We start from the raw sequence: 20116 nt of genomic DNA, 5'->3' as shown, positions 1-20116 counted from the left end.
GCATCTTCTCGGTATGATCCGTGTAGTTTATCATCAATTACAAATGAAATGTGTTGCCTACAAATGTGCAGCATTACACGACGCTGCTCATCAACTTTGTAAAAACAACTTAATTGCAGTGATTGGTGCTACTCCAAGCTCTACCATTGATTCTACTTTTTGATAATTTCCTTGCTCTTCGTTGGGTTTAGATTCCTGTTAGTTTGAGTAAATATTAGCACATAGAAATCGTTATTGACCTCCTCTTAACCAGTCAGAATGTTTAGAGTGCGGTCAAGAACTACTGGTTTGACTGCATTTTGAATATTCTGTCTTCAGAAGCAGACAAGGAAACGACAGTGCAATTTCCAGACAAGAATTTGTTTCAACAAGACAATTTCTTGCTGGGAGGACCTTTTTTGCTGCAACATGCTATTTAACACATGAAAGAGAAATATAAAACAATGGAAAATGCTTTCAATTTCTTATTGACAAACTGTTTACTTTTATATGACACCTGATGCTTGTCATGCTAAACCTGTTCCATTTGAACCAGGTTGCATTTAAAATACTTAACTTATGAAGACACACATGTTAAATACTGCAAAATGAAACAATTAATTTACTAAATAGACAATATACTTTACTCGCAATTTTCAACTTCACCACATAAACTCCAAAACATGTATTGCTACTACCACTATGTGCTAATAGCCTTATAGACCTCGGATGAGATCAGTATCACTTGGGATAATTACCCTTTCCCAAAGAATGGCCCTGCAAAGGTCATTATCCCACAATAACGAACCCTCCCTCAGTCTGTAAGGTTATATTATTAAATATCTGTTTTTGATCAATCGGCCCCTGTCTAAAGTCTGTATCTTAGTTTTCTGGGGGGCCAGTTTACAAAACACCTATCATCCATGTTTTGTAGTTTGCTATGAGTTTATGGTATGCCGCCACCTGATCTGGCTCCTCCAGGTTATCTGGCTTTAGTCCCAATGGTTTTTTCTAATCTCGATTTTGACAACTGTTTGTTTTCGGATTATCTTGTGAAGTAGTAAACGTCAACTTTCTAACACTGGCAGCCATACGTAATATTTCAAATGTTCTTAGCAGAATGTCGATGACTAAGTATAAGATTCTAAATACCTTTTCAAGACCCAATATGGTTTACAACTCACCTCAATATCCTACCAGTTTACACTGAGCATTTCACAATGTTTTTGTATTGCCCAAAAAGGGTTTCACTGCTTCTTTGGTTACACCTTATTATACAATATCATATTTCCATTTGTGTGCTTATACACCACTTTCTATAAGCATTTTCACAAGAGATTCTTAATGACTTCCACTAGCCTACCGAAGAGCCTGAGGAAGACCCCAGCGTATAGGTATCTTGTCTTTTCGATACGACTGCTGCCCTTCTGTTTTCTTTCTCTTCTATCTACAAAGCATCTAAAAAATGTACGGTTTCTATATTGTATATTTTAAAAAAATGTAATGAACACAGCATAAAGGTTTAAGGGCATTCACAACTGTTATTGTAGCATTGGACTTATATTACACTTACACCTGGCAATCCCAAGCAGATGTACAGACATTGTTACCATAGTCCCATTGGCACTCAGTTTTAGGATGTGCCCGTGGAAGGCGAGAATCGATCGGAGCAGCTCACGTTATCGTAGTGTCATTTGATTGGAGACCAGTCCTGGAATCACAGTTGCAATAATGAGTTACACAATCACATGTAACAGGGTGTTGGTTTCCTAGAAAAATGGCAGTGGGAAACACAGCACAAGACCTATCAGAAGTTCCGTAAGTGTTTATAAAACTGATTTCAAACCAAGCAGTTTCCTTATGTCGACATATTTACATCCTTTGGTTTTTTCAAATGCAAAAACTGGATTCGTGGTCCTGTTTTGGTCCGTACATGGAGATAAGAAGGCGTTACAAAGACAAAATTTACCATACAGCCCAGTCTAGGAGAGCCTTCTTAGCTCCTTCAACACGTTGGATTTTAATTTCCCAAATTAGCCATTCAGATCCTGGTCCAACCTAAGGGAATAAAGTCAGGATATCAGACTTTTTTTCTATATCTAATAATTCACAAGAAGTACACTGGATTAGTAGAAAGCTAAAGTCAACAAAGTACATACAGTGCTGTCTGCGTATTTAATCACCAACTGCGTCATTCATTAAAAAAGTAGAAATGTGTGTCTAGCTCTTGGGCCACCCTCAACGACAAATGCAATGGTAAGATCCGTTCCTTGCCATTGGGGACCCAATGTAGCCAAGACATGCCACCTCGATGATCAACAAATCCTTTATAACATGAAAGCGCGTTAAGTTGTGTCTGGATCTGTGTCACTGTGAGTGTAAGTTCCAGGTAACCATAATTTGGCATCTGTGGCAATTCAAGACATTAAAGTAAGCAATGGCTTCACATTACTGGTGTGCTTGCTTTAACAGCTGCTGAATAGTGAGTAATATTTCTGACATATGTAAGAGCTTATTAAACACTTGTTTTCAAGCTAGCATACAAGCTTGAAAGCTTGCTCTCTCCTCTATATTATCTGCACCACTTGCTTCCAGATTTGTGGAATCACAGAAGCACAATATTTATGTCTCGGTTTTACTATAAAGCCAATGCTAGAATCTCATTTAAATAGCCCCTCCTGCTACTGAAAATAACTTGTGGGCTATGAATGGTTGAGAGGTGCGAGATACCTCTTACATCAAGTCTGTGCTATATCTGTGATTGGCTATGAAATGGGGGATCCGTTCAGAATGATACCATAAATGGTATTATTAGAATCTGTCTGTCACGGGTTGTGAGATGTGGATTCCCCTGTCCTTCAGCCAGTAAGATAATCATTAAAGGGTTGAGGGGGTAGAGGATCAAAGTGGCCTAAACTCTGCCTGCTGTTTGTAATTTCCGGGGAGGTTATGATGCCCTCGTCCTATTATTGCTGCCGTGTTACTTATTGGCTGGGCAGTAGGGGATACCTTTGATCTATGATTAGTATGGTGCTCGTGATGGGCAAATAACTAGGACCCATAATAAGATCACTGTTAACACTGGCTGGGAGGTTTGAATGCCGCTGTCAGTTTATCAGAATGGTCTCACTGATTGGTCGAGATTAGGTCATAGCCCTCCTCTGTGGCCAGCTCAGTGTTAGTCATTGGCTTGCAGGTGGTAGATTCCCCTGACCTATTAATTGCCGGCGGGGAGTAGGGGATACTCTTCATCCACCCCCAGCAGGGTATTTGTCACTTGCTTGGAGGTGTGGATACTTTAGGTTCAGAGCGCTTACTCGGGAGAAAGCGTTTCAAGCCACTTGCTGGGTAGAAGATTGTTTTAGCCCCGGACAGTTCTCAGTTTCTTACCTAAACCTCCTCCTCTGTGAGTAGTTTCATTTAATACGAGACACCCCAGATACCCTGCTGTCTGCTGCATTTTATCAGTATCATGTGCTTCCTGAGTTGTTGAATTATAGTAGTGGTAAACTCAACCAATAAATGTGTTTCAAACACACAGCCATAGTCGGTTTGCACAAAAAACGGACATGTGTATGGTTTTCTATTAGACTAAAATACACTGCATACGAACTAGTCATTTTTACATTTCTAGAAGCTCTTTTAATTAGCCAAATCCCTGCCTGTCCCCCGTTGAAAACAACCTGGGGTCTGCGGATGGTTGCCAGTTGAGTGGATGAGCAATGCAGGGTAATTCTTCCATTCTTATCTGCCAACATAGTTATTATTCGAGTTTGCCACTGGCTGGGTGGCAGAGAACCCCATATGCTAAAAAACACTTGTGTATAGGCGCATTATAAATGCCAAATAAATAAATACAGTTAACAAGCCAGGTGTTTCTCATGGGCTAGCAGCTGAGGGGCACTCTGACTTGTAATCAGTGTACTGTTTGTTATTGCCGGGATTCTGAGAGGTGGGGCATACCAGTGACCTATAATGAGCTTGGTATCCATTGACTGTGGTCACAGGATGCAGGGTTTACCTTCCACCTGTAATCAGCACAGTGCTTATTACTGACCCGGAGTGTTGGAAAGCCACAGTCCTGCTATCGACTTTGTGATATTTATTCAATTTAATTGTATTTATTTATTTTCACCTGAGAGTAGGCGATACCCCTCATCTATAGTCTGCACAGTGTTGGTCATTTACTTGAAGGTGGTAAATTCCCCTGGTCTCTAATTGACTTCCTGTTTATCACTATCTGGGATTGGGGGATTTTCCACATCTATATTCATCACCGTGTTGGTCCTTGGATTAGTGGCGAGAGACCCCCCACCCCTCTATCCTTAACAGCTTGATGTTCGATATCAGCTGGGAGTAGAGGACATCTTCAACCAGGATTACTGACAAATATTATAATCCGAAATGACAGAGGGAGAAATAACCAAACGGAATTATTTCGAAAAATAACTTTCGGTTTTGTCTCCCACGGTCATTTCAGACCATGCGCTCCCCCCACCCCCTTACTTAACTTCTGGCGGGACACAGTGAAGTGTGCCGCCGCCTCCGCAATCCACCTGTGAGGCGGATACCTTCACGCACATGGAAGGGAACCGACAACGCAGGGTCCTTTCCTTTTTTTCCTCTTTTTTTTGTTTTTAAGTTTGCTTGTCCTCCACTTTCCTTTTTATGGAAGCGGGGGACACCCCTGCAACCCCCAAGGCCCGAAATGTCGATCAAGGGGATCGGGGGACACCCCTGCAACCCCTGCTCCCCTTGATTGACATTTTCTGAATTCGTTTTTTGTTTTCCTACGCCATTTTCGGCGTTTTCTCTCTTTCGTTTTTTTTTCTTTTCTTCGGATTCCCTTCAACTATAGTCAGCACAGTGTTGGCCATTGGCTTGGAAGTGATAGCCTCCTTTCTTCTTACTGGCTGGGTGTTTTTTTATTGACTGACACTAGGTGATGCTCCTCCTGTATAGCCAGCACTGTGTTGGTGTTTGTGTTGTAGGTGGAGATTCTCCTGTACACCAAGTGGGTTTGTGTTCATGATCAGCTCTGAGTGGAGAATACACCCACCACAGTGTCGGTCACTGGCTTGGAGGTGGGAGAGCCACTGTGCACCTATCGGATTCCACTGTTTAAATATCAGCTGGAAACGGGGGTTACCCCTCACTTATAGTCAGCACAGTGCTGGTCACAGTCTGGAAGGGGGTGCATTCCCCGGCCCTCTTACTAGCTTGGCGTACCTTATTGGCTGATAAAAAGGGATACTCCTCTTCTACAGTCATCCTCAACAATTTTCAACACAGTGCTGGCCATTGGCATGAAGGTGATACCTGCCCTCTTGGGGCTACAACTCATCTGCAGGCTGCACTGTCTTGGTGTTGGTGGCGGGAGATTTTACCTGTACTCTTATCGGCTTGTTGTTCAGTATCAGCTGGGAGTAGAGGGCATCCCTTATCTATAGTCAGGGCCCTACGCGTCCTTGGCTTGGAAGTGCTGGATCCCCCTGCCCGACTAATAACTTGTTGTTACTTGCTGGCTGAGAGTAGAGGATACCCGGCACAGTGTTGTTCTTTGTGTTGCGGGCGGGAGAGGCCCCTGAATATTTGCTGCGAGTAGGGGCTATAATCAGCATTATATCAAATATAATCAGCCCAGGGTTGGTCTTTGGCTCTGGGGGAAACTTCAGGTTGGGATTAGTTGGCAAATGGATGAAGCAAAGCTAAAAATCAGCGTAACGAAAAAAGCTTTTCAATTAACTTTAAGCCCACTCTGAGTTTTCTAATCAAGGCCTCAGTATTTGTGGATGGGTCCAGGGCTCAAGTTGAGGGTACACACGGGTGGACGGGGTCCCCCCACTTTTTTTTTTACAGAGCACCTTGACATGCTACTTTCCCATGAAACCACATTAAATTGGTATGTTAGTGAGTCCCCCCACTTTTATTTTTGTACTTGACCCCTTGGTGGGGCAATCGAATTTGTTAAGGAGCGAATATGCACTTACTGTCGGATGCATTCCGGAATGTGCACTTGGTCCAGTGAGATGAGCTGGGACAGTTCCCACAGGCTGTTCATGAACTGTACTTTCCTTCCAAACTTTGAGCTGTAAGAATAAGAACTGCACGTTATCCACACGCATGCAGAATGCAACATGACACATGCCTGACAGACCATCTCATTCATCACCATGGACCTGCCTCCACTCTCCATGCGCTGGTTCAGGATATGCTCATATGCTCTTCCAACCGGTTCCCACCGTCAAATGAAATAAATCCCATCTATTGCCTTTAACTTTCCCTGATCGAAAAGCGTGTGAGGAATGGTTCCCTATTGTGAAGTGTGGTACATACAGTCCATTGCAAAAATTCAGGTATGCATGTGTAACAGTCTGCAAGGGAAATGTAAAAGAAAAAAGCCTACAAATATGTGTAGTAATCTTCAGAGGCAACCTGAAAGTGTGAGATAGAAGCTATGTATTTGAGTTCCACTGGAAAGCTTCAAATGCGGCTCCAGGAAACGTTGCAAGGCATGCCACAGAACCGCTACATTTCAAAGGTCTTCCAGTGGTTTGAGCAATCCTTCTCTCTTTTAAAAACATTGTGGACCCACCATGGAAAAGGCAGCATAAATACTGCAGGCCTTATTGGAAAATCAAAGTAAGTGCAAAGGCCGCCATGTCTTGGCTGTGCATTCCCCTTTCTGTGTTCCCATCATCAGTAACGTGCTGCTGGTACCAATATTACTGCCAGCATCACACGGATTCCCAATGTTTGTGACTGTATTACTCAGGGCAACCAGGAGTTATCTAAGAGTCGAGAGAAGCCCCCCACTGTATTATGCATAGAGAGGAGAAAGGGGAGAGCGGAAGAGTGAAACACATCTGTAGCCTGGAAACCCAGCTGGTAAGGGTTTGTTTACATGGTTCCTGGGTGAACTTGGCCAGCTCCAAAACCAACATTTTGTTCCGGTGTTCCCTTGCATTGCTGGAAGTAATTGAGTAGTTATATGATGGATTTTGGTGACCACATTAAGCTTTCTTCACTCGCTTTTCAGTTCCTACAGCGGAACAAGACGTGGCACATGGGAGATCTTTCCAAGCATGCACATTGCTCTTTCAAACTGCACCCGCAATGTTTCGTACCTGGACCTGGCTCCAGCGACACTTCTTCTCTCTAGCACATGGGCTCAGTAGGGGCTGAGTCTAAAGTCTTTAGTGCCATGAGCAGACCCTGTGCAGTTTCTGGTCTTCACGTCTCCCTCTCAGATAAAGCTGGTTACTTGAGTCCACGGCATGTATCTATGGAGTCACGTGACACGCTTGCTTTTGCTGTTCTCCATTCGCTACAGCGTTCTTTTCAATCGCCTCTTTCGAGGGGCTCTAGCCCTCTGTAGTGCAGGCCTCACCCTTATTTTGAGTCCCCTTCTTGAATCCATTTCCTAGGTCCTCTTAGAGGTTTTCTGCTCCTGGAACAGCAGAGTTTCCACCACGGCTCTGCCTGCTGCTTCCTTTCTTTAGTTGAAGGACCCTCTCCCTTTTGACCCGGTTGACCTGGATATTATTCAGAGTGGGCCTTCTTTTCCATTCCTCTGGGCTTCTGGTGACCTCAGCTCCTTAGTTCCACGCAGCTTCTTCTCCAGCTCTGTCAACTCCAGGGCTTCTCCAGCTTTGCCCTGGCTCCTGAATGCTCACAGAAGTCCAGTTTTTCAAGTAGCCACTATCAGAATGCCTGACGGGCATGGGTGAGAGGCCGCTGTGGGCAGGTTTTCTAGGCCAATGTGGTTCACTTCCATTAATTCAATTACGCAATGCAGCGTAATTAAAGAGTGTTAGCACGTCTAGAGGAATGTGATCTAACATGCCCAATTTTGAACAAATATTCACAAAATATGTGTCCCTCGATACCACTCAGACAGCGTATTATAAAGTCATGAATTGTTACTTTTTCTTATGGATTTTCTTTATTTCAGTTGAACCCTCGTCCAGTTATGCGGAGTACTGCAATTTCTGGAAAGCAGACTTTTTTGGGTGGTCCTTCTTTTGTGACAGCAGCCGCTGACAACTTTCACAAAAAACTGCGGACAGCTTGGCTTTCCAAATGTCGAAAGGTATCATCTACCGATCTCCCTGTTTACCGCCTGCCCCGGCATCCATATCTTGCCTCCACTTTTAGTGGGATCCCAGAAAGCGGGCCCCTCTTGTTAATCCAATTTTGGGTGGCTGCTTTCCAATGGGCAAGGCAGCGGGTTCAATGAGTTATTAAGCACCATATTACTTTAATGCTAATCTTCAAGGCCTTTTCCATGAGTGCTTAAGGACATCTTGAAAGTGCATTGATGCCACTTTTAGCTAAAATGTATTTTCACCAAATGCCATTTCCCTTATAGTTTAGTTTATGTTGATGGGCAAAAGCTGTAAAGCAAAAGGTGTATCTTAAAACCGTGCCAATCCCTACCCTGCCGCCCCCATTTTGATCATACTAAAGTCAGAATGGTGACATGGCAACATTGTCTGATTACAGTGGAGGCTTAGGGCCGTATCACAAAATTTGGCAGTGTGGATGACTAGTGGCAGTAATTCCGTTACTGCCACATTTTTTGCTGGTAACTGAATTACCACTGTTTTTACTTCGCCGCCATGTCAGAGTTTGACCTTGAAGTGGAGGATTTACGCCCAGCATGTTGCTAGAGGTAGATTCCACACTTAGGGTAAAGAATTTGCAAAATTACAAACAAACAGTAATTCTGTGAAAATCCCCATGGAGTCCTATGGACTCCAAAAATGGAGATTAAAATCAAAGTAAGATTCATGCGAAAGCAGTGGCCACGCTCCTTCCACCCATGGACACCAACAAACTCCTTCAGTTCTACCAATAGATGCAGCACGTAAACAGGTACCATCAAGGTTATAGACAAGGCCCTTAACATCCTAGAAGATGGCATCCTTAGCTCCGGGTTCTCCATGACCTTTTAGCAGTATTCAACATAGTAGCCCACCAGACACTCACCACCATTCTACATCGGCACATGGGGATACAGCAAGACAGTCTGGTTTTGAATCCTTCCTTGCTAAAAACTACCAATTCTTCCAATAAACCAACTCTACCCATCACATGTGGAGTCCCACAAGGGTCTATCCTATCCACCTTGGTCTTCAACCTTTAAATGGAACCGTTTGGATCCCTCCTAATTCCGCAAAACATCCACACCCACCAATACGCAAAGACATTCACAGACTGAAGGCCTGCCTCACATTAATCCAGTCAAGGATGCCCAGTGCTTACCTGAAGTACAACCTTTCCAAGACAGAATTCCTACTGCTGACCAACGACCCCAGCTGACCACCTGGTCCAAGCCCCTTGCGACTTACATCGACAGGCACGTCTCTTTCCAGGAGCACACAGCATTTAAGACACAAACAGCTTGTTATGAACTTTCCCCCCAACGTAAAATCAAGCCCTTCATCCCTGCAAACAACTTCAGATCTGCGTTCCAAGCATTGGGCCTTTCCAACCAGAATGGTGGCAATGCCCACCTGGAAATGCTTCTGGAGACCACACTAGGACCTGTAAAATTGATCCTACATGCTGCAGCATGACTCATCTAAGGACTCCTCAAATTCGAACACGTCATGCCAACCCTCATTGCACAGCACTGGCTCCCGCTGCAAGCACATATCACCTTTAAATCCTGCTGCATCATCTACAAGTCTGTCACTCTGAAGTCCTCAAGATACCTCATGGAGAAACTCAGCATCGCCAGAGGCCTACGATCCACCAGAACTAAGGACATGTGCAGACTTGAACTCTGTCAGTACATGACGAAAAGAACTAGAGGACAGGCCTTTTTCGTCTACGCCACCAGTTTCTGGACCCTCCTCCCCATCAACACCAGATTCACCTCCTCACTTCTAGATTTCAGGACAGAGTTCAAGATCCTCCTTTTCAGTGTAATGGCTCCTCCTTAACTCTGGGGGCAAAACACCTTTCACTCTCCATCTAACCTGAGACTCTGCTATCTGGTCTCATCTGTTTCCTCCCCTGGTTGCTTGTTGATCCCTTTCTGCCAAATTGCTTGCCCTCCCCCATTGTTTTCTCCCTGTTACTTTGTGCTGATCCCTTGAGATTTGCTTCCCTTCCCGGGTACTTTGATTACTCCCCACTATGACCTGTAAGGCACTCTGCTGCTTCTGAAGCCAGGTCTGCACTCAATAAATACCCAACAATGATAATAATAATAAGAATGTATGTACTTTCTCTGTTTTGTTTATTCCACCATATCATAACGGTATCTCAGCATCACCGCCTTTCTGTAACCATGCTGCCAAATCCGCTCTACCTCTCTACCGCCCTCCCTCCCCCTCATGTAGGAATGTTTTAGCATAAGGGACTCCAAGTCCAGTCCTCAGTAGCCCCACCCGCACCATTGTTTCCACCATATTCCCACAAAACAAATTTGAATGCATGACATCTATCTGGAAGTGTTTAGAGAGTTGGAAGTTATCTAGAAACTCTTGCTTGATTGTTGTTCGTGAGGACCACCCCTGGAGGACCTTGCTCTTGCAGCTGCATGTGTATAAACGTAAGAAAGTAAGCAGGCTTACCTGATGAAGGGGCGGATAATGGCCATTACGGCCTTCACGTACCACGTGGGGTGGACGATGATCAGGGCTTTGAGATTCTTCTTCAGCCTTTAAAATTCCCAGGAGCGGCAAAAGGAAAAGAGAAGAGCAAATCATCATCCAGACCGAGCGCCCATCAAGAGAAGAGAACATGCAAAGCACATGCATGGGCTTGAGCAGGGAATACAACTCTACAGCTTAGGGCAAATAAGGACCTCCTGCCATCAACGCTTTCCTATGTGATGCCGGAATCAAATTCAAGGAGCACAGACCTGCTTCAAGGCCATTCTGTTGTTAGGTATGTGTCAAATAAATGTGGCTACAGGTATCTGCACATAGAAATAGTATATGCATAAAGAACACACTACGTGTCTTACGGGTGTGAAATTATGAGGAATTGTATTGGTGTTTGTATACTTATGGGAATAGTAAATTATGTCATAATTTTGTTTTTATAGGATTTGCAATGTTTATGTGTATGAGGTTTGTATAAACTAAAGCAAACAATTAACAAAAAAAGTACAAATAAATAATACAAAATACATCACGCCATAAGTCTGTTCCTTTCTGATAACCTCGTAAGATACTCAATTAAAGGCATCATATCCCAGTTAGACCCTCATATGGCCAGGTACTGCCACTATATGGCAGAGGAAGTCATACATGCCCATCTGCAGCCAGCAATGCCTGAAGTTCCACCTCATACCCCACACTGAGCCATCACATGCCCAGGCACAGCCGCAGATACGTGATACAAGCTACTCCCACAAATGAGAACCGCGCCATGGGCTACATTCTACAAAATGCACGCAGCTTCACTCACAACAAGAGTGTCTACACAGGACTGCAAATCCCAGCATGGACTCTACCTCACTAAGTCAAAAGGACTAAAAGGACTGTCTCGCTCCATTCAAACACTCCTACAGGGATACATATCCCGCAGTGCATTTAGGGCTACATTTTGTAAAATGTCCGCGCTCAACACCCAGAGAATTCTAAGCGCGGACCCAAAGTTCGAACCTGTGTTGTCCTCGTTGTCTTGCTTCCAAGGCAAGCGCGTTGCCCATGAACTATCCTCCCGAGACATGTTCCAAAATTTCACACAATCCTTTTTGCATTTCACACAGCTCAATATTATATGTGGTATGTGTTTATATTTCTTCAACGCAACAACGTGCTTCAAACAGAAGAACTCTGCAACAGAGCTAAAAGTGAGGAGAGCAGTCACGTGCTTTACAATAGTAGGCAACGTGCTTCAAACAGAAGAACTCTGCAACAGAGCTAAAGGTGAGGAGAGCAGTCACGTGCTTTACAATAGTAGGCTAGTGAAATGCAGATGAGACATACACCAGTTGGTGTTGGGGAGGCCAGAGACATGAAGAGGGGACGATGCATGACAGTTCACTTATTCACAGCAGTGGTAATGTTTCTCCTTTCGGGGGGCAGGAGAGCTTTCCAATGGTAGGAAGCAAAATCGAACTCGAAAATGTGGAAATTTTGTTTTCCTTTCACCGCACGTATATGCAGGGGGAGTCCCCTGCACCCACACCATAATCCCCCTAACTTGTTTAATACCTTAACTCCCCCGCATTTACTTGCGGTGAAATGAGAGGTAAAAGGTTCCACACTTTTGGATTCGACATTTTTTCATTCTGTATTTTGGTATGATACCGGAAGCAAGTAGGATGAAGGAGCGGAAGCGGGAGGCAGAGCAAGGTGAGCAGGGGACAGAGCGGTCAGGGGAGCTTGAGATGTCAGTGGATGTGCAGGGTTGGTGGGGAATATAGAGTTTTATGGGTAGGAGGTCAGTCTGTAGATAGATAGACCAGATCAGGTAGACTAGAAGGTGGAACTTAGCGACCGGCAAGTCTTTTATGAAGAGCCATCACATGCCAAGGGCGAGGGAGCGTAAAGTGCCTGTGGATGGCAAACATGAACACTTTGCTGAGGGGAGTAAACGAGCAAAGTGTGCGTCCCAAAGGCTGGGCAGTTGTGAATCATGCCCAGGACCAGCATGACTATACTTTTAGTACCAGATGGAGGAATGGGCAATGCACCCAAGTCCCCTAAGCCATCGAGAGGAAAGAGCTATGCAGCAGGCCCCCATGACGATCCCGGGCTTATAAAACACCACATGTGAGCTGCTTCCTGGCAGCTTTCAAAACAGGCTTATTATGCCTACTTCGGAAGAAACTAAATGATGTCCTCTCAAACTGTTGCCCGACTATGAGCCTCCTCTTCCTGGTGGGAAGGTTCAATGACAATTAAACTACTGCAGCCCTTCAAATATAGGAACAAACATCAACAGAGTCTCTTGCAGGACAAACAATCTTAGTTCAGACCCAAAGGCAGCATTGAAACAGCACCCAAGCAGGCTATCCCTGCTGCCATTCCTATTATGGACAAAGGAGTATTGTCCCCTCAAGTCTTGTGCTAACTTTCTGCGGCCTTTGACACAGTCAACCACACACAACTACTTATACTCAAGAGCTCATGGATGGGGTTCTCAGGCACTGTGTTTGACTGGTTTTCATCCTACCTATCGGGCGAGCACCAACTAGTTTTTGTAGGGAATGTCTTCTCAACCCATACCCCAGTGGCATGCAGAGCCCACCAATGCGCCATCCTATCACCAGTGGTCTTTATGCACAAGACTCATGGAGCTGCCCTGAATGGCCCAACATATCCATCTGTGTATGGCTGCAGAGAAAAGTCCACGGCACAGGAGACATTTCAAGGATGATAAAGTCCATGCAGTAAGTCAAACTTAGATGTTGAGTGCCTACCTAAAAATGAATCCCACTAAAACTGAGAGTGTGCTCCCAGGCAACCTAGAGAAACACGTGTCAATCCTGCCTATCAGAATCTCAGACGGGTCATGCCACAGTTAGATGCAAGCGCTCAGTTGCTTGGAATCATCAAGAGCCACCTGTTTTAAGGCAGCACATCACCAAAAAGTAACACACGGCCTGGTACCAACTAATGATGGTGCCCAAATTAAAAATAAATCTGCAACCCACCAAATTCAGGGCTCGTTAAAGTCATAGAGCTTCATTACAAGTATGGCGGTGCAGTAAAAAACATTACTTTACTGCCATACTATGGGTTTGGAGGAGAGCTGGAGGAAAACTTGCTGTCGTACCGCCAAATAATCGGCAGAATTACTGCTGGCGGAATTACTGCTGAAATCCCCATGGACTCTGTGGACTCGAAAAAATGGGGACTTACACCACCTACCACCACTTGCAATCCAGCGGTAAATCTGCCAGACCAAGCAGTGGTAACTATACTGGAAGATTTTACACCAGAATACCGCCAAACTTGTAATGACACTGTATGGGAGGACAGGTCAAAGAGACCCCCTCCCCTGCAGTCCCCTCCTTGGGAGGTCTATGGCTTGTCAGGGGACCCCCTGCCACCAGGGCCCAGGTGGTGGGTGAACCACTGGCCGACGCATTGACCAAACATACTGTATTAGGCTAGGCCCAGGAAACCATTTTGAAAACCAGAACGCCATCTTAAGACATGACTCCATGTGCGCTGCAGCACGGCCCCCACCTCCAGAGAATCCTTGCCTACCCTGTTGCCCTCACTCCTTGGCAGATCCGCTGAAAGCCCGGTCCCACGAGCAGTCAGACATGAGCTAGTGTTAGAGCAGTGTTAGGGCGGCTCCGGCAGAGGCGGCTCCGGGAGGTGTCGGCAGGTGTCCGCAGGGGAAGCCAATGAAGCCAGCAACTAACAGACACCACCAAAACCGTGAGTGTGGTATGGGTGGGGAGTAGAGCAATCACTCTACTCCAGCAAGCCCATGCCACTCTATCTTACCTCCAAATAATATAGACTGCCATAATGTTAACATGTCCACTCTTAGATGGAATTATGAAAAGTAGCATGTCCACTCTTAGATGGGACTGTGAATATTGGCCTGCGTCACATCTAGATGGAATTGTGAATGTTATCATGTGAAAGTTGCATTTAGAAAGTGTGCCCTATAGCCTCTCCTTGAATTTTAGAAATGTGCCCAATAGCCTCTCTGGTAAATGGAATTTAGAAGTGTGCCAAAGATCCTCTGTGAAAGTTGCATTTAGAAGTGTGCCCAATAGCCTCTCTTTGAATTTTAGAAATGTGCCCAATAGCCTCTCTGGTAAATGGAATTTAGAAGTGTGCCCAAGATCCTCTGTAAAAGTTGCATTTAGAAGTGTGCCCAATAGCCTCTCCTTGAATTTTAGAAATGTGCCGAATAGCCTCTCTGGTAAATGGAATTTAGAAGTGTGCCCAACATCCTCTGTGAAAGTTGCTTTTAGAAATGTGCCCAATAGCCTCTCTAGTAAGTGGAATTTTAGGAGTTTGCCCAACATCCTCTGTGAAAGTTGCATTTAGAAGTGTGCCCAATAGCCTCTCTGGTAAATGGAATTTAGAAGTGTGCCCAACATCCTCTGTGAAAGTTGCATTTAGAAGTGTGCCCAATAGCCTCTCCTTGAATTTTATAAATGTACCCAATAGCCTCTCTGGTAAATGGAATTTAGAAGTGTGTCCAACATCCTCTGTGAAAGTTGCATTTAGCAATGTGCCCAATAGCCTCTCTAGTAAGTGGAATTTTAGAAGTGTGCCCAACATCCTCTGTGAATATTGCATTTCGAAGTGTGCCCAATAGCCTCTCTGGTAAATGGAATTTAGAAGTGTGCCCAACATCCTCTGTGAAAGTTGCATTTAGAAAGGTGCCCAATTGCCTCTCTAGTAAGTGGAATTTAGAAGTGTGCCCAACATCCTCTGTGAAAGTTGCATTTAGAAGTGTGCTCAATAGCCTCTCCTTGAATTTTAGAAATGTGCCCAATAGCCTCTCTGGTAAATGGAATTTACAAGTGTGCCTAACATCCTCTGTGAAATTTAGAAGTGTACCCAATAGCCTCTGTGAGAGTTACATTTAGAAGTGTGCCCAATAACATCTCTGATAAATTGAATTTAGAAATGTTCCCAATAGCCTCTGTGAAAGCTGCATTTAGAAATGTGCCCAATAGCGTCTCTGGTAAATGGAATTTAGGGGTGTACCCAATAGCCTCTGTGAGAGTTACATTTAGAAGTGTGCCCAATAGCCTCTCTGTGGAAATTGAATTTAGATATGGGCCCAATATCCTCTGTGAAAGCTGCATTTAGAAGTATGCCCAATAACCACGCTGAGAAAGTTGCATTTAGAAGCGCTTCCAATAGCATCTGTGAAAGTTAATTATAGAAGTGTATTCAATAGACACTCTGGAAAGTTGCATTTAGAAATTTGCCCAATAGCCTCTCTGGAAAATTGAATTTAGAAGTGTTCCCAGTAGACGCTCTGTGAAAATTGCATTTAGAAGTGTACCCAATAGCCTCTGTGAGTGTTACACGTAGAAGTGTGCCAAATAGCCTCTCTGATAAATTGAATTTAGAAGTGTTCCCAATAACATCTGTGTGGAAAATTGTACTTAGAAGTTCGCCCAGTAGCCTCTCTGGGAAACTTGCATTTAGAAGTTTGCACATTGGAAGAGCATATAACCCATCATACCCACCACCACGCTTACTCTCTCCTTTACATCACCACTCAACTAGAACACAGAGATACTATGACACCATTCGGTATAACTGTTCTCATACGAACATCGCTGATTACTCCACATCATTCTATGTAAACACTGCTGGTCTCATACCCCCAGCCAGGTGCTTTCCTCAGGCCTAACGCAGCCACATCCGTTACGGATAAATCCTGCCAGAATGAACACATTCTCCTGATCTCTCAACCACCACACCTACCGATAAGAAGCAGCTATTACACAAGTACCGCACGAGCTGCACACATACCCGGTGCTCACACGCACCTTTTGACTCTCCCTACTATCTCTACTGATCTGAACTTCGGTTCCCAAGGGCGTTCAACCTACCAGCGCCTTCAGACCATACCAATGGTATATAAGGCGCTATATAAGTGCAAAATAACATAACAATAACATAACATAACAAACACTGTATCTTTCACCTTCCGCAGTGCATCATTATCCTCAGCATGACCCGGGCAGCGGGGCTGGCTTGGAAAGTAACTGTAAACCGTCCTCGATGAAACAAAAGCCTTAATCCCGCACCAAGGAACGGTTCATACATATCTACATATATAAATATATTGCATTACAATGATATCCCTTCTACACGACCACCGTGGCAAAAATCTACAAACAACTGTACGAACTGCAGAATGTGCCATTGTGTGACCACACGGTCACAATATTCAAACCCCCTCAGTACGCGCACACACTTAGTTTACTTTACTTTACTTTACTTTACTTTACTTTAATACATTTGTATAGCGCGACCATGAACCCGAAGGCGTGAGGGCACTACAGAACACAGATAACAAAAACAGGAAACATATTCATAATGTAGGGCTGAACGAGATTATATCACTGGCATATCGGTCGTTTAGTGGAACAGGTGGGTCTTAAATCTTTTTTTAAAGTATTCTAAGGAGTCCATGGATCTTAACTCCAGCGGGAGGGCGTTCCAGGCTCTAGGTCCATTAGAGAAGAAGGCTGAATTGGTTGTTCTGACAGTGTGGTACTTAGGTTCAGATAGAAGAAACAAGTTATTTGACCTAAGTGCTCTTGTGCTAGTTCTTATGGATAATAGCTGTTGTAAATATCCAGGCATCTTCCCAGATTTGCACTTTTGTACAATAGTCAGGGTGCGGAATAGAAATCTAGAGGCCACAGGCAGCCAGGCAGCTCACGTCTCGCTGGTGTAACATGGTCTCTGTGTTTGAGTTTCATAACGGCTCTAATAGCCCCATTTTGGCGGATTTGCAGCCTGTTACATTCAGATTTATTAATTCCCATAAGAAGGCTCGAGCAGTAATCTATTTTAGATCCTACTATTGCTCTCGCGATAGTTTCTGCATTGTCCTGTGAGATAAGAGGCCTTGGATGTGTTAGAAGCTTAATGTAGTATGCACATGATGAGACAATACTACTGACATGCTATTTCATAGACAAGTGTTGGTCGAAAGTCACTCCCAGGGTTTTTACTATTTTTAGAGGTTTGATGGATTCTTCTCCCAGCTGGAAGTTGTTATACTGTGGACCAAGTTTAATAATAGTATGCGGTGAGGCCACTACCAGTAGTTCAGTTTTGGATTTGTTCAGTGCTAACTTATTATGAACCATCCAGGTTTCAATTATAGTAAAAACTTTATTAATGGCAATTTTATCCAGTCTATGGGACCCCTGAAGCGGGATGACACATTGAGTGTCATCCGCGTAGTTGGTAAATATAATGTTCTCATGGTCGAGCATTGCAAACAAAGGAGCCGTGAATATATTGTAAAAACAGGGGAAAGTGCAGACACCCTGAGGAACACCACAGGTTGTAACAATAGACTCAGATTCAGCATTACCTTGGAAGACTCTGCTAACTCGATTGTTGAGAATTGACAAAACCCATTTGCAAGCTAGTGGGGAGAAGTTGGCCACTTCAGACAACCTGGTGGCCATGATATCATGGTCCACCAGGTCGAAAGCCGCGAAGAGATCTAGCAGCATAAGTAGAGATACCTCCTTATTATCCATACATGCCATCAATTTGGACTTGAGCTCAAGAAGCGCGGTTTCAGTGCCATATCCAACTCGAAATCCCGACTGATGGTCCCCTGGCCTCCTACTATGTGCTCCTCCAGAGGTAATGTAAAAAGAGTGATACCAAGTCCTTATGCCATGACTACCCTGATGCTGCTAGAGTGCAAAGGAACACAAGCGTGACAGTATTGTGAGCTCTTGTAAATTGTTTAATGAGATACATAGAATGCCATCAAATGTGAATGTACGAGTTTAACGTGTATTACTACTGTCAACCGTATTGGTCTGTTGCTCCTGCGTGCTCCACCAACCCTAATGCTACCTCACGTATTGTGTTTACAATATGATGTTAGCGCTGTTAATATTGCAAATACTTACCCTGTAGAGACTAATACAACTGTTGATATAGTTAACGTGTTCTGAAATGACTGTGTACTGATGTAAAGAATATAGACGTGTAACCCTTTAGCCATTTTACATTATACAAATCTCTTCATTTTCAATACAATTTGCAGCCTGCGAGAAGACTATCATTGTCGACATATCCAAGGCCACCTCCCCTCCCTTCCCATTGAAGCCTGCCAGAGAAAGCAAAGGCCCAAGCTACACCGCCTCACCTCCCCCAATTCGGCTGGAGCCGCTTCAGGCATTCATGATTCCCCCGCAGCTCACATGGCCACAAACAGCCACCTGAATTATTTACAGCCCAGCAGCAAAATCCGGCCATAACCAGAGACCAGAGGTGCCCCCTCATAGGTCCCACGACCCACCAGGTCACCCCAAATTAATGACGCTTGTAAAAGAAGACACCTAATATTGCACCAACATTGTGTAAAAGCATCCATCATGACTTCTAACGAGACCCAAAGCTCGGACAGCTTAACCCGTTCCCTGAGACCCGACCCCGTGGCCTATGATACCTGTATTGATATATCGCCACAGTACCCCACCTAATGCGCATTCCACCTGTGTTGTATTAACCTGTAGAATAACCTATTGTAGGATTTACAAGGCAACTGACATTGCAGCATTGAATGAATGGGGTGTGCCTGGCCCTTAGGACAGAAAGCCAAGAAAGACGTCCATCAATGACACTGACCACGCCTGACCGGACAGCGCCTCCCGGATGAGCCCAGCTGACCTGCCCACACCACGTTGGGACCCGGCGGTGTCCACCAACCACGGACCGACGCATCACAGCTGCACATATAGTTAGTCGATGCCACCCAATCCCCATGTACATGTGCCCCCTATAGTGTGTAGGTGCCTATGAGACTTTTTGTAAATATAAACGCCTGTCTTTGCGATTGTCAGACAGAGCGCTCTCAGAGTTTGCAGAGTTCTTTGCATGCCCTATTTTGACTTAGATAAAGGGTCCCTTAAGCTCACCCGCACTTGGTCCTAGCTTTATTCCCATTCTTGGGAGAGTCCATTCTTGCCTCTCATTGCAGGGAGGGCCGTGCTATCTGGGGATGCTCGCCTTTAATGCGCATAGTATTGCCTCATGGTTACTGTTTCCCTACTGTGAATTTGCTGTTTGTGGTCCCACATTAATTTTCTCCCCACCTGATTTAGCTCCTTGGTGTCCCCCATTTATTTATTGTCCACTGTTATTTTGTCACCCCACTTTCAATGTTTTTTCACTGTATTTTGCTCCTTGTTACCCCACATTAATCTGATGCCCACTTGATTGACATTTCCTTTCCTTTCAATTTGCTGTCCATTCTGACCTTGCTCCCCTGTCTCCATATTGACTATTACTCCTATATGATATTGCTCCCTGGTGCCTATACTAATAGTTACCAACTTGCATTCTGATGCTCCACTGTAATATTGCTCCCTGGAACCCGATCTATTTTGTGTCCTGGTGTCACACTGTGACTTTAGTCCCTTGTGCCCAGCCATTAACAGATGCCCTCTGTTTTCTTCATGTCAAAACCATCT

The 20116-nt window shown here is 44.5% G+C and overlaps 1 protein-coding gene across 5 annotated transcripts in view; it reads right to left on the bottom strand.

The window, feature by feature from the left end:
* Nucleotides 1–1496: 1496 nt before the first annotated feature.
* BNIPL (BCL2 interacting protein like) overlaps nucleotides 1497–20116 on the bottom strand; it is a 337025-nt gene continuing 318405 nt past the window's right edge. For 4 of the 5 annotated variants that reach the window (XM_069649768.1, XM_069649766.1, XM_069649769.1 and 1 more), the window contains 3 exons: nucleotides 10566–10652; nucleotides 5970–6068; nucleotides 1790–2037 (listed from right to left, as the gene is read on the bottom strand). In XM_069649768.1, coding sequence (XP_069505869.1) covers nucleotides 2013–2037; nucleotides 5970–6068; nucleotides 10566–10652 — 211 coding nt within the window. In that variant the 3' untranslated portion in view covers nucleotides 1790–2012. Of the gene's footprint in view, nucleotides 2038–5969; nucleotides 6069–10565; nucleotides 10653–20116 lie in introns of all 5 variants that reach the window. The other variant, XM_069649767.1, reaches the window with a different exon arrangement.

The sequence above is a fragment of the Ambystoma mexicanum genome, chromosome 1p (assembly GCF_040938575.1).
Source record: "Ambystoma mexicanum isolate Mex_15411 chromosome 1p, UKY_AmexF1_1, whole genome shotgun sequence".
Classification (NCBI taxonomy): Eukaryota; Metazoa; Chordata; class Amphibia; order Caudata; family Ambystomatidae; genus Ambystoma; species Ambystoma mexicanum.
The sequence above is the reverse complement of the archived record's forward strand: the minus strand, read 5'-3'. Positions and strand labels throughout refer to the sequence as shown.